Here is a 12,111-nt window from a genome sequence, read left to right on the forward strand (position 1 = left end):
GGATTGCGAATTTCTTTCCCATCCTATTTTGGAACAAGAAGAACACTCTTGGGAAGAAGTCATTTCTATCTACCCTAGGGAAGAACACTATGCTGAAAAAAGGGAACCCTAACCACCCCTTTGGACGAACCCTAACCACCCCTTTTAATACATACAATAACATCAACTTTACCTATTTCCACCAACTCACTGAACTGCAACGTGCCACGTAATCATCAAACCTCACACATCATTCAGGTTAGGCCACGGTGGCATTGGCACCGTTAGGTTTTTAACGGTGTGAGCGAAAAGGGCACTAATGAACATTTTTTAACAAATTATGGGACCTTTCTGAACTTTTTTAAAAGATAGGATCATTTTGAACCAAACCCAAAAAAGATGGGATCAAAATAGGTATTAAACCTAATACATACAATCATAAAATATATATCATATCAGTACTTATATCAGTACTTATAAACATGTACATCACCCTAACATAATCTATAAGCATGTACTAATTACATCTAAATACCAATTTTTCCTAACTTCAATGATTTGACTTTCACGATATTGTTGACATCTGCAACTAAAAAAGTACTGCAAGAAAGAAAAATAATATAGAATTAGTTAATTAAATTTTACTACAAATTAATTATGACAATAAAGATAACTTACATCAGTTGTAATTGTTCCTCCTTCATAGTATATGATAATTTCCTTCATATATTGACACACGTAATACCCACAATCATTGTCGTTGGGTTGTCTTGGACACTAAAAAACCAAAATTAAAAAACATCTTTATGATGTGAGCATTAAAAAGAACCAAAATTCTAGTATACTCCAAACAGATTCAGTGCATGATAACAAATAACTATATTCAATATACAAGTTTAAACTCTTAATAGTAAGTCATGCTTTCATTACAACCGCATATTCCTCCAACCAGTTTCACAATAATATAAGTTATTTAACTAACAAATACCATGCAATAAGGAAATAAATCTTTAACTATTCAATACAAGTTATTCACCTAACCAGTAGAATGCAAATAGCCATAACGTGAACTAAAGGTCACGTAAGGTCATTTAATAATTTAATTATAGGTTTGTATAACCCTAGTAAATAAATAAAATTAAAGCATGTATAAATAAAAACAATACAACTAAAAGTATACATATAATACTGATAAAATAAACTATCACTGAATATATTTGTTTCTGCAAAGAATTTTTAAAAAATTACTAGAATATAAAAAGAAAATTCTCAATTGCTACTTATGAATGACAAATCTACTTCTGAAGACTTATAGTATTTCAAACCAGGGAAAAGAAATTCACCTACTTTAAAACATTAAAAATTTAAAACTATCAGCGGTGATAGAAAATAGTTCTTGGTTATTATAACTCACTAGGGTGGGCCTATATATCTGGTATGGAGACAAACTATACAGAGTCGGTGATTCCCACTCTTAAGTTTTCATCCCATTCTTAATCTTCTTCTCTAACAAACAGATGAGTCACAGCCAATATACATATGATATGCATGAAATTGGATCACTCAAAGTCGTTCAGATCAATGGTCCACAATAGAGGAAGACTCTGGCTTGATTAACGATTAACTATTAATAGGTTTAACTGTTAAAATTTAGCAATAAATGTTATAAGTTTAGTTCCAAGTTTGGATTCGATTCAGGAATACTTAACATCACTAGCTCAAGGATGGTAAGGTGTATACATCATTCCTTTCCAAATTTCAATCATGAGACAGTAAAACAGCAAAGTATCAACAACATTATAATGTCAATTGTAAGCAGTGATAAATTGTTAGAAAAAAAAAATGAGAACTAAAAATATATAACCTACCAGTGACATTTAAAGCACTTCCACGCACGACATTTAGAGAAAAACCACCACTATAGCAGCAAAGATCTAGAACCTTTAGACCGTCTGAAATTATTGATATAAACTGCCCATTCTCACGATGATCTGCATAAACTGAGGATATTTAATATTATATATTAAATCAGTTTGGAAAAGAAAATTCATTAGACCAATTAATCATTAATTCACCATGAAAATAGTTTGGTTTAAAATTTAAATCCAATTCAATTGACTCAAGTTAAAAGCATTTGGGATTGGATATTTTTAAATTTCAGCCTTATTTTCATTTTTCTTTGAAGTATTCAAAAAATTACTAAGATATGTAATTAATATAAAAAAATTAAAAACATGAAGTATCTAATCTGCAAATCATTATAAAGCTAACAGTTGTATAACTTTTAAAATCTATACTATTAAATTCACAACTTGAAAAATGATTATATACTTTTATAAAATAAACGTAAATATAAGTGATCTCATAAGTTTATAAATAAAAATATAAGCATATTTATAAGTTTGTTTTGGATTAGATTGATTTCTGAAATCAAATCCAAACTCCAATATAAAAAATATTTTTTTTCTTTTTTCAGTTTTTTGCACTTGTTTTTTTATGAATAAACATACATAAAACAGTTCAATAGAAAAGTATGAGAAATGCCATCAGTATGAATTCTTAAATTGTTTAACCATACTAGATGATTTGTAGAGGTATAATAGAAATACTTTTGTGCATGCATCATGATTCACATCTAAACTTTTCATCAATGCAAAAGTTTTAAAAACAGTTTATTCTAACAGCTCCAAACGGGTTATTTTCTAATAGGCCAACCAATTCATCTAATGCTGCAACAGATAAAATGTTCAAAAATTCACAGACTAACCAAGAAAGAGGACATTCCATCTGATGATGCTTTGCCATGAGTGTCCATGTATTCTCAAAGCTGAACAAATCTGTCTCTCATCGCATGGATGTTGTCTATCCCCAACAAGACTACCTGTCATACAAAATAAGAATTCAGGTACTTCGGAAGTAAAGTCAAATTTATAATTATAACTGGATAAAACAAGAAATCACAACTAGTCAGTTCAAGCCTATCACAACCTCGGATTGAAAATAGTTTGATGATGATTCTGAACCACCTCCCATGGCTCTATTAGCCAATGCAGTTTTTCTTGGTCGTGCATCAACAATATATAACTTTCTGAAATATAATTTGGATACTAGTTTCAAAAAATGCAGAAAATTGGACCAAATCACACCACAACCAGCACACTCCCTCACAAGCACAAAGAAGACACATTTCCCCTACATCAAAGAACCCGCTGGAGTTTAACAGAATAACTAATAATCTGGCTATCCTCTCCCTGCACTCACAGTTCAAATCCAATACCACATACCAACTCATAATTCATAAAACTCAAACATTGCATGGTCATATATAAACTAGAATAACAACCACGTTCTTACATTGTAATTCCACAAAACATAATTACAAAGTATTATTAAATTCCAATTGTTCTAGCAATGAAACTCAATTAACAGATAAACTACATAACAGGAACACATTCAACTCATAAATTCAGACCACAATAATTTAAAAATAACGGAATTAGCTCTCCATACCTGGTTAATTCCAATTCATCGTTAACTTTCAGGTCACTATGCACTCCTCGTTCTCCATTACCTAGTTCTCCCTCTGACTTCGTAAAGCAATCTCTTTCTGTGCTCGCAACTCACTCCTCACAGTCCTTAAATAAAACCCCTTCTGATCCTCAAATAGAACCCTAATGGTTGACATCACGATACTCACTGGTTCCCTCTCCGTAACCCCGTGCCACCACTTTTAAAACCAAAACTCTCCTCCCTATTATCGCCATCCACTCCTCACTCCCCAAATAGGAATTCTCGAACCCTAGAATCCTCCTTTAATCTCATTCAATCGCTTTTTCGTTTTTCCTTTTAGCATTAATTTCACTCACTACCTCGCCGCACCCAAAAATTCCCTTTTCCTTGATTTAGGGTTTGCGGTTTTCTTGAACGAAAGAAAAGAATAGCAAGAAGGAAGAAGAGAGTAAGAGACGGTCTTCCCGAACAGATAAAGGATTTTTGGCCAATCTCGTTTTATTCCAAAACGCAGAAAAGCTAAACCGAACAAAATAAAACAAAAATCAGAAGTGAAACTTGGGCGAAAAATCAGAAGTGAAACTGGACGAAAAACCGAAGTGAAACTTAGGCGTAAATTTAAATTTTAGAGTAAAGGGGAAAATTTGTTAGAGTAAAAAGAAGCTCGACGAAGAGAGAAAAGAAGCTCCACACGAAAACGTAAGAAGCACCCAAGGGAGAAAAAAAAGCATAGTTTTTTTTTTTTTTTTTTAAGAAAGCACTGTCTATTTTATACACTGTGTTGAAATAGATAGCTTTTTTTTAAAAGCAATATCTATGGACCTATTTTAAATTATGAATTAAAAAAATAATAATAATTATCTATAGATAACACTTATTTAAAAAACTTTATTTATTCTTATAAAAATAGATAGCGTTTATTTAAATAATTGTTATCTATTATTCCACCTATTAATAGTTTTTTTTAAAAAAACATTATCTATTGAGCGTTATCTATGATCAATTTTGTAGTAGTGATGACATACTTTAACTCAACAACAACAACAACACTGAATCACAACTCCTATGAAAATTCTCGCTCTATGTCAACACTAAGTTCTTAAAGCCAAAACACAAGGGTTACAAAACCCTATAACACACTTATCACAACACACAGCAAAACAGCTAAGTTTTTCGAAATTCAAGTATCGTATGTTAGAATGGAGTCTCAATCAAATTTACAGATATCTCAAAGGATACCTCCAAAAATCAGGTCTTAGTTAACGTGTGATAATCGATTATCCATTTATGGTAATTGATTATTCATTTAATGAATGCACAATGGTCAAAAACTTGTTTGAAAAATCTTATAATTGCTCATGATAATCGATTATGGGAGGTCATAATTGATTATTGATAATCGATTATTATAAGTTGGTAATCGATTATCTTGAGTGTAAACTGAGGTTTTATGATTCAAAACGAATTTTAACGCAACTTAAGGCAAACAATACATAGAATCAAAGATAAACCACATCCTATACATAAATCTACTAAATTACAAAAGCTTTAACACAAGACAAGTCTTCATGAAGGTCTTCTTATTACAATAAGAGCACTTGAGACTTGACTTTGAGATATCATCAAAACTTCTAATATTCATCTTTATGCTAACAACATTCGAGTTATTTGAGGGTGCATGTAACGTTTGAGTCATATATAAGACTCTCTTCTTATCAATGGTCATGATCATGTGTCCTGATTGTGTTTTATATTGTTCGTAGGAGCATATAGAATTTTATGTGTGTTTTGATATGTTTTAGGCTTTTTAGAGTGATTTGGTCATCCATTAGGTAAAGGAAGCTAATTGTTTCATTTTAAAGTTAAAAATCAGATGAATGTGGTAAATTGCATGTTTAGTTGATGTGAGTATCTTGATTTATTGATTTGGTGTTTGAGCTATTGAAATATGAATGTGTTGCTATGTTTGGGTGTTGTTTGCTTTGTCTAAATTGATGTTGAGTTGAGGAACTGATAATCTAACCATTAATGCAAGTAGTATGCATTCTGACATTTAAATCGTTTTTGAACTAAGTACTAAGTCAAAAATATCAATTTGATCATCTGAACAGGTCCTTAGTTTCCAAAATCACATATTTGAGTTGGTTGTTTTCTAATATGGCGTCGAGTAGTATTGGTGTGGCAATAAGCGATAGTTTGGTTGTACAAGTCTGGAAATAATTTTGCACTAGACTGCTGAGTGCCCACTTTTTCCCGTCGAGTGACCATTTTTGTGAATGGTATGGCATTAATGATAAGGCACCAATGATTGCCACATTTCACTACAAGTTTGGAACAATTTAATTCCAAGTCGCAGAGTAGTAGAATGGTGTCGCTGAGCAAGACATTTTGTGAAAAGATTGACAATAAGCATTAGAATTGTCGTAAGCACTACCTTTTGGAAAGGTTTGGCGTTGAGTACTTCTAAGTGCCAATATATATGTTGTATATTTTTATGCTTTGATGTTTTCTTGTATCTTTGATATTTTTACACTCACAACATGGACATTTGTTAGGTCCACAAAAAGGATTAACCTTGTGAGTAATAGGATGATAACTCCTTTGTTTGTGACTCTACAAAACATAAATACTACTACAAGTGTACGCTTATAGTGAAACCCGATGTCAAAGGCATGTATCTGGAAAAGTGAGTCCAGTGTCAACTGTTTATGTGTGTTGATATGAGTTATTGTATTTTATAAATGTTTTGCTTATATCTGATATCGTTTAATTGTTTTAGAAAACATTTTTGCACATTTGCATGTCATTTTCTTTTGATGTTTTCTTGTATCTTTGTGTTTTTTCTTTGTAATAATCATCTTAATAATTTGAACAAATGAGAAATAAGTATTGAAGCATATCTCAAGAAAGATACAACAAAATTTTTCTTTATAATAGTCTAATAGCTTTTCGTGATAGTTTTAGATATATTTTATTATTACGACTATTTAATTTGGTAACTGTATTAATAATCTATATTTATCTATTGAGACAATAGTTTTGATTATCAATTTTATAATGTCTTATTTTATCCATTATAAGCAGTTAGAATTAAGATGTTACACAACCATACTTTTTTTTTTTTATAGAAAATACATTATTTTAACAAATTTAATAGTAAAGAAAACAAATATTTATTGGGTATTGGATAATTTCATATAGTGCACAATGCAACAATCTAATGGTAAGTTCTTGGTAAAAAGTTTATCTTGTGATATATGTTATATAAATTTCTTAATTTAAAAAATTTTCCTCATACGTACACATATAAACAGAGATATTTTTTTAACTATAAATTATGTGACTAATTATTTAAACAATTTTAGTAAAATTACTTCATTATCTAAATAAATAAATTATTTTTATTGGAATGAAAGATAATTTAACTAAAAAGTAAATAGTTAAGAGAAGTTTAATGAGGAAAGCTTTGGGTATGGAAAAGATTAACAATGGATTTGCATCTCTTAAAGATTATTGCTAGAGGTATCATTAACTCTAATAACTATTTACACTCAAATATAATAGAATTTGTTATGTGAAGAGCTGTAGGAGTTCTTAGTCTATGGACATTGGTTAGGTGCTAGGCGCGAGAAGGATTAACCTTATGAGTAGTAAGATGATAATCCCTTGTTTATGACTTTACATAACATAAACACTACTACAAGTACGTGCCTATAGTGAAACCCAATGTTAAAGGCATGTATCCAAATAATTGAGTTTAGTGTCAATTGTTTATGTGTGTTTACAAGTTATTGTATTTTATAAATGTTTTGTTTAGATCTAATATGGTTTAAATGTTTTAGAAAATCTTTCTGTACATTTGCTTATCGTGTTGTTTTCTTTTGGTGTTTTCTTGTGTCTTTGTATTTTTTTTGCGATGATCATCTTATTAGTATGAACAAGTAATGGAAGTGTTGAAATATATATCTCTAAAAGAAAATGATGATGGAGCATAATTTTTTTTTATGATCATCTAATAACATTTCGTGGTAGTTCCACATATTTATCAAAGTTATTTAGTTTGATAACTATATTAGTAATCTATATTTATATACTGAGATAATCGTTTTATTTATAATTTTATAAAATCTTATCTTATCAATTATAAACAATTAGAATTAGGATGTTACCGCAACAATACATCTTTTTTATAGGAAATATATTATTTAAAATTATTTTAACAAATTTAATAGTAAAGAAAACAAATATTATTTATTGGATATGGGATAAATGCATACAGTACACATTGCAACAATATAATGTTCAAGTTATGTTGTTGGTAAAAAAGTTTATCTTGATATATGTTATGTAAAATTTAAATAGTTTTCTTAATTTAAAAAACTTTCCACGTACGTACACACGAAAAATGACTACAGTTTAAGATTTTTTTAACTATAAATTATGTGATTAATTATTTAAACAATTTTATTAAAATTATTTCATTATCTAAATAAATGAATTATTTTTTATTGGGATCAAAGATAATTTAACTAAAAAGTAAATAGTTAAGGGAAGTTTAAAGAGGAAAGCTTTAGGTGTGGAAAAGATTAACAATGGATTTGCATATCTTAAATATTATTATTTTATTTTTAATTTTCGGGATCCGGTAACAATTTTAGTGAAGTGTTGTTTGTTGAAAAACAAAAGATACTAGCCACAAATTAAATAGGGTATAGCTAGGAAATATTAGCTACAAATTTACGTGGGAATATTAAATACAGATTTACCGTGTTTTCTTTAAATGATTAGTGTATTTAAATGTTTTCTTTAAAAGATTAAAGATATACGATAATCATAATCCCAAAAGATCAAGATATAACATACCAACAATACGAGTATCACCAGTTGAAGAAAAGTTACAAACAAGAAAAATATAATACAGATATTCTCAAACTTTTCTTTAAGTAGGCCAAAAGTTTGAGAAAAAAATCCTATGTCAATAGTCTTCATAAGATTATGGATTCAACTATTTTAAAATTAAATTAAACTTTAAAATATAAATACGTGAATTGCGTAATTACTTAAATAGATTTAATTACATCAATTTTTTTAGTGAATTAATCTTGTTTTAAAAACTAAACTGATATGTTATATATTCAATTCAGTTTTTAAAAATAAAAATCCGTTTTTTTATACTATTTCAGTTAATTAATGTGATATGTTCTCTCTTATAGCTCTTTCATAAATTTAAATTGGGAGCAATCTTAATTAAGTCTTATTCGAATATATGTTTGTTAGGATTATTAAGATTTGTCAAATTTAACCAGAAATCAATCTTTACGTGATGTTATTGAAACTTGAAGAGACTTTTAAGAAAATAATATTCAAGAATTTTGAGTGAGAAGTTTAAAAAGTCTGTGGTGTGGTTTATTAGCTGTTATTTACTCATGGTAGGAATATGAGATTTGATTGTATAAAAATATATCTTTCAAAAAAAACTTTTCATGTACCTTTCTTAATTTTTTTTATACCTTCCAACACCAAATACAAAATAACACTTTTTTACTTTTCTTGTTGAATCTTAAATCATTTTAAATTTTAATATAAAAGTGTTATTTTATTAGTGTTAAATAGCTGTAAAAGAAAAAAAAAATAGTGTTTGTTTATCACTACCCATGTTTCAATTGTTTGAATAATAATAAAGGAAATATTGTTTTAAATATTTTCTGTTAATTCCACAACGTCCTGTCAATTAAAATATCAATCAATAATCAATCATCATTAAAAGAAAAACAGTTTTCTTGGTTATATCTTTTTAATAAATATATCGTAATTTCATGTCTATTTCTTTAAATTATTGAATGATATATATATATATATATATATATATATATATATATATATTATATGTATATTATATATATATATATATAGATATATAAATTTTAAAAACAATGTAAATCATCTTTAGTATTAAATATAGGAGTGTTGTGCACACATATTTTTAGTAAATAATAACTGTCTTGAGAGTATCATTTAGAAAAATATTTCATATATTTGATTATATATATTTTTAATTATTTTAAGTTAATATTGCAACACAATTAATGTCTGTTTTATTGAATATTTGATAATTGCATAGGACTTGATATGGAAATCACTATGCAATAATCTAATGGTGGAGTCAACATTTATCTTATTATATATGTTATGTAAAATTTAAATAATAGTTTTCTTAATTTAAAAATGTTTCCACATACAAAAAAAAGAGATTATCTTATTAGTTTAAGATTTAATATTTGGAAGTGTAAAGATGTGGATAATTATTTAAAGAAATATAGTAAAAGTAGTAGATGGTGTAAATAAATGAATTATTTTGATGGGGATTAAAGAAAAAAGAATTAAAAGATGGTAAACGGTGTTAGAGGAAGGGTTAAGGATATCTTTGAAAAGATAATTGTGGTAACAGTATTACAGCAGTTGTTTGTGGGAAAAGAAAAGATAAGTTAGTTTGAATATAGGGAAATTAATGTGCGTGAGGTGGGACAGAAGGGCATTTCTTCAAAACGTGACACTTCCATTCTTCCACAAACAGGTTAAAAAAGGGACTCTCCCTATATGCAAGACTCGTCAAAACCCACACCACAGCTACGTAGTACGTTGTTTTGTTCTCAATTTCTGAGGTAGCTCCTTCTTCCTTACTCTTTTTTTTTTCTCATCTCTTTTCATGAGATCGTAAAACCCTGCAATGTGTGCTGTTTTCTTTGCGTTTTGATAAAACCCTGGAAGAAACTCGTATAGTGTGTGTATTCAGGAGTCGAGAGATGATTTTCTTGGTTGCTAAGCTACCAAATCTTTGATCTGACCTGGTCGTTATCTCGATTTTTGGCTTCATCAGGTGTGTGTGCTATTTGTTGTAATTTGTACCCTTCGGTGTCATTTTCCTTAATCTCTATCTGGTGCAAGTGATAGAGCTCTCTCTCTCTCTCTCTCTCTCTCCGTTGATCACACGAAAAACCCGTTTTTGGCTCCATGGAAGAAGACCAAGAGTCTCGGCATCAAAGGGAAAATCGAGGGTCTGTTCCTCCGGAAGGAGAAGGGTTAGGGGGTAATGGAGGAGGTGTTAACTGCAATGAGATTCGTTCTTTCACGTGCGATATCTGCAACAAAGGTTTCAGTTCGGGTAAAGCTCTTGGTGGGCACATGAGAATCCACAACCTCTCGAGAAAACGGGTTCATGGGGAGAAACAAAGCACCGGTGATGCTGCAAAATCCAAGACGGCGAAATGGGTGATGGTGGATGGTAACCCCACTTGTTCCGTTTGTGGAAAGACCTTTTCTTCCAGGAAGTCCTTGTTTGGGCACATGAGGTCTCACACTGAGAAGCCGAGGAAGGGAATTCGAAGCAACGCTCCGATCGTTCGTGCCTCCTCCAATTCCACTTCTTCCTCAACCCTTTCTGATGATTTGACCGTTCATCTCTCTCTAGTTCTCAGGGGTTGGTCCGTCACTGCCAAGAGGGGCCGCATAAGCTCTTCTTGCAGCAAATCAGATTCTGGTTTGGAAGAAGGTGATGAGATTGAGCCACGTATGCAAGAGGCTGCGTATGTGCTCATGTTGCTGGCCAGAGGGAGTCCGAAGTGCGAGCAAGTGGTTGTCGCTGATCAGATTCAAGAACATCCATTCAACAAGAGGGGGCGTGAAGAGGAGCTGTCACACCCAGTTTTGGGGAATTCTGATGACGTGAAGATCAAGAAGAGAAATAGAAAGAAGGTGAAATTAACAGAATTAGCATCAACTGGGGAAGAAGGGAACAGATTCGCCAGATGCAGAAAATGCAATACAAGTTTCCCAAGTCACCAATCTTTGAATGATCATCTATGCAGCCTTCAAAATTCTAAGAACATTGAGTCTCGGTCACATGGTGTTTCAGCCACAAAAGAAGAGCATCATGCCAAAACAACCATACAGGGGGAGAAAACAGGACCAGGAACTGTTTTAGAGGATAGAGCTGTGGAAGCCATGAGAGGGTATGAGTGTGAAGTTTTGAAGGAGACTTTCTCAATCGGTCAAGCCTTTGGGGACCACAAGAGATCTGATTGGACCAGGATGGGAGAAGGTCAGTCAGCTCAGGCAACTTCTTCAAACATGGGAAATGGTCAGAATTGTTCCAAGGTTCTGAGTTTTGATCTCAATCAGATTCCTGCTATGGATGGGGAAGAGGGTGTTCAATCAGATTTGTTTATTCCTGCCAACATTATGACATCATCGAGTTATGATTCCTCTTGCTAAAAATACCTCTGTCACTGATCAGTGAATAAGAATTTGATTTTTGACCATAATAGGGCATGCATTGTATTAGCAAAGATAGGTACTCTTCACAGCAAGTTATGCACTGTTAACAATTGATTGTCTTTAGTATTAGCTTCCTCTGGTGAGACACCACGGGGAACTATCTTAGCTGTTTCCTATGCTTTTGGTAGGGTCATGAACTCTTGTTTTTTCTGTATTTTCTTTCTTCATGTGATGCATGCTGTGTACTGCAAGCCTATAGCTTGCTGCAAAAAGGAAGGATCCCAAAGGGCATTGTGGGGCTTTCATTGTTTACCCTTTTTCTGCTTAAATGCAATTGGACAAAATACT

The 12,111-nt window shown here is 31.0% G+C and overlaps 1 protein-coding gene and 1 long non-coding RNA gene across 5 annotated transcripts; one reads left to right on the forward strand and one right to left on the reverse strand.

Annotated features, from left to right (window-relative positions):
• Positions 1-383: 383 nt before the first annotated feature.
• On the reverse strand, positions 384-4,189 carry LOC108336102 (uncharacterized). Of its 4 annotated transcripts, none has more exons than XR_001832814.2 (6): positions 3,490-4,189; positions 2,968-3,067; positions 2,747-2,860; positions 1,848-1,979; positions 658-756; positions 384-579 (listed from the first exon to the last, which is right to left on the reverse strand). It is a non-coding gene; the product is annotated as an uncharacterized LOC108336102 (long non-coding RNA). The 4 variants fall into 4 exon arrangements; XR_008246614.1 differs by having other exon boundaries at positions 1,848-1,970; positions 3,490-4,186; XR_001832812.2 differs by lacking the exon at positions 2,968-3,067 and having other exon boundaries at positions 3,490-4,182.
• A 5,817-nt stretch (positions 4,190-10,006) lies between these two features.
• LOC108328385 (uncharacterized) lies at positions 10,007-12,075 on the forward strand. The gene is made up of 2 exons (XM_017562252.2): positions 10,007-10,151; positions 10,367-12,075. Exon 2 carries the CDS (start codon positions 10,501-10,503, stop codon positions 11,758-11,760), a length of 1,260 nt encoding a protein of 419 aa, XP_017417741.1. The 5' UTR covers positions 10,007-10,151; positions 10,367-10,500; the 3' UTR covers positions 11,761-12,075.
• The last annotated feature ends 36 nt before the right edge of the window (positions 12,076-12,111 follow it).

This window comes from Vigna angularis, chromosome 1 (assembly GCF_016808095.1).
Source record: "Vigna angularis cultivar LongXiaoDou No.4 chromosome 1, ASM1680809v1, whole genome shotgun sequence".
Lineage (NCBI taxonomy): Eukaryota > Viridiplantae > Streptophyta > Magnoliopsida > Fabales > Fabaceae > Vigna > Vigna angularis.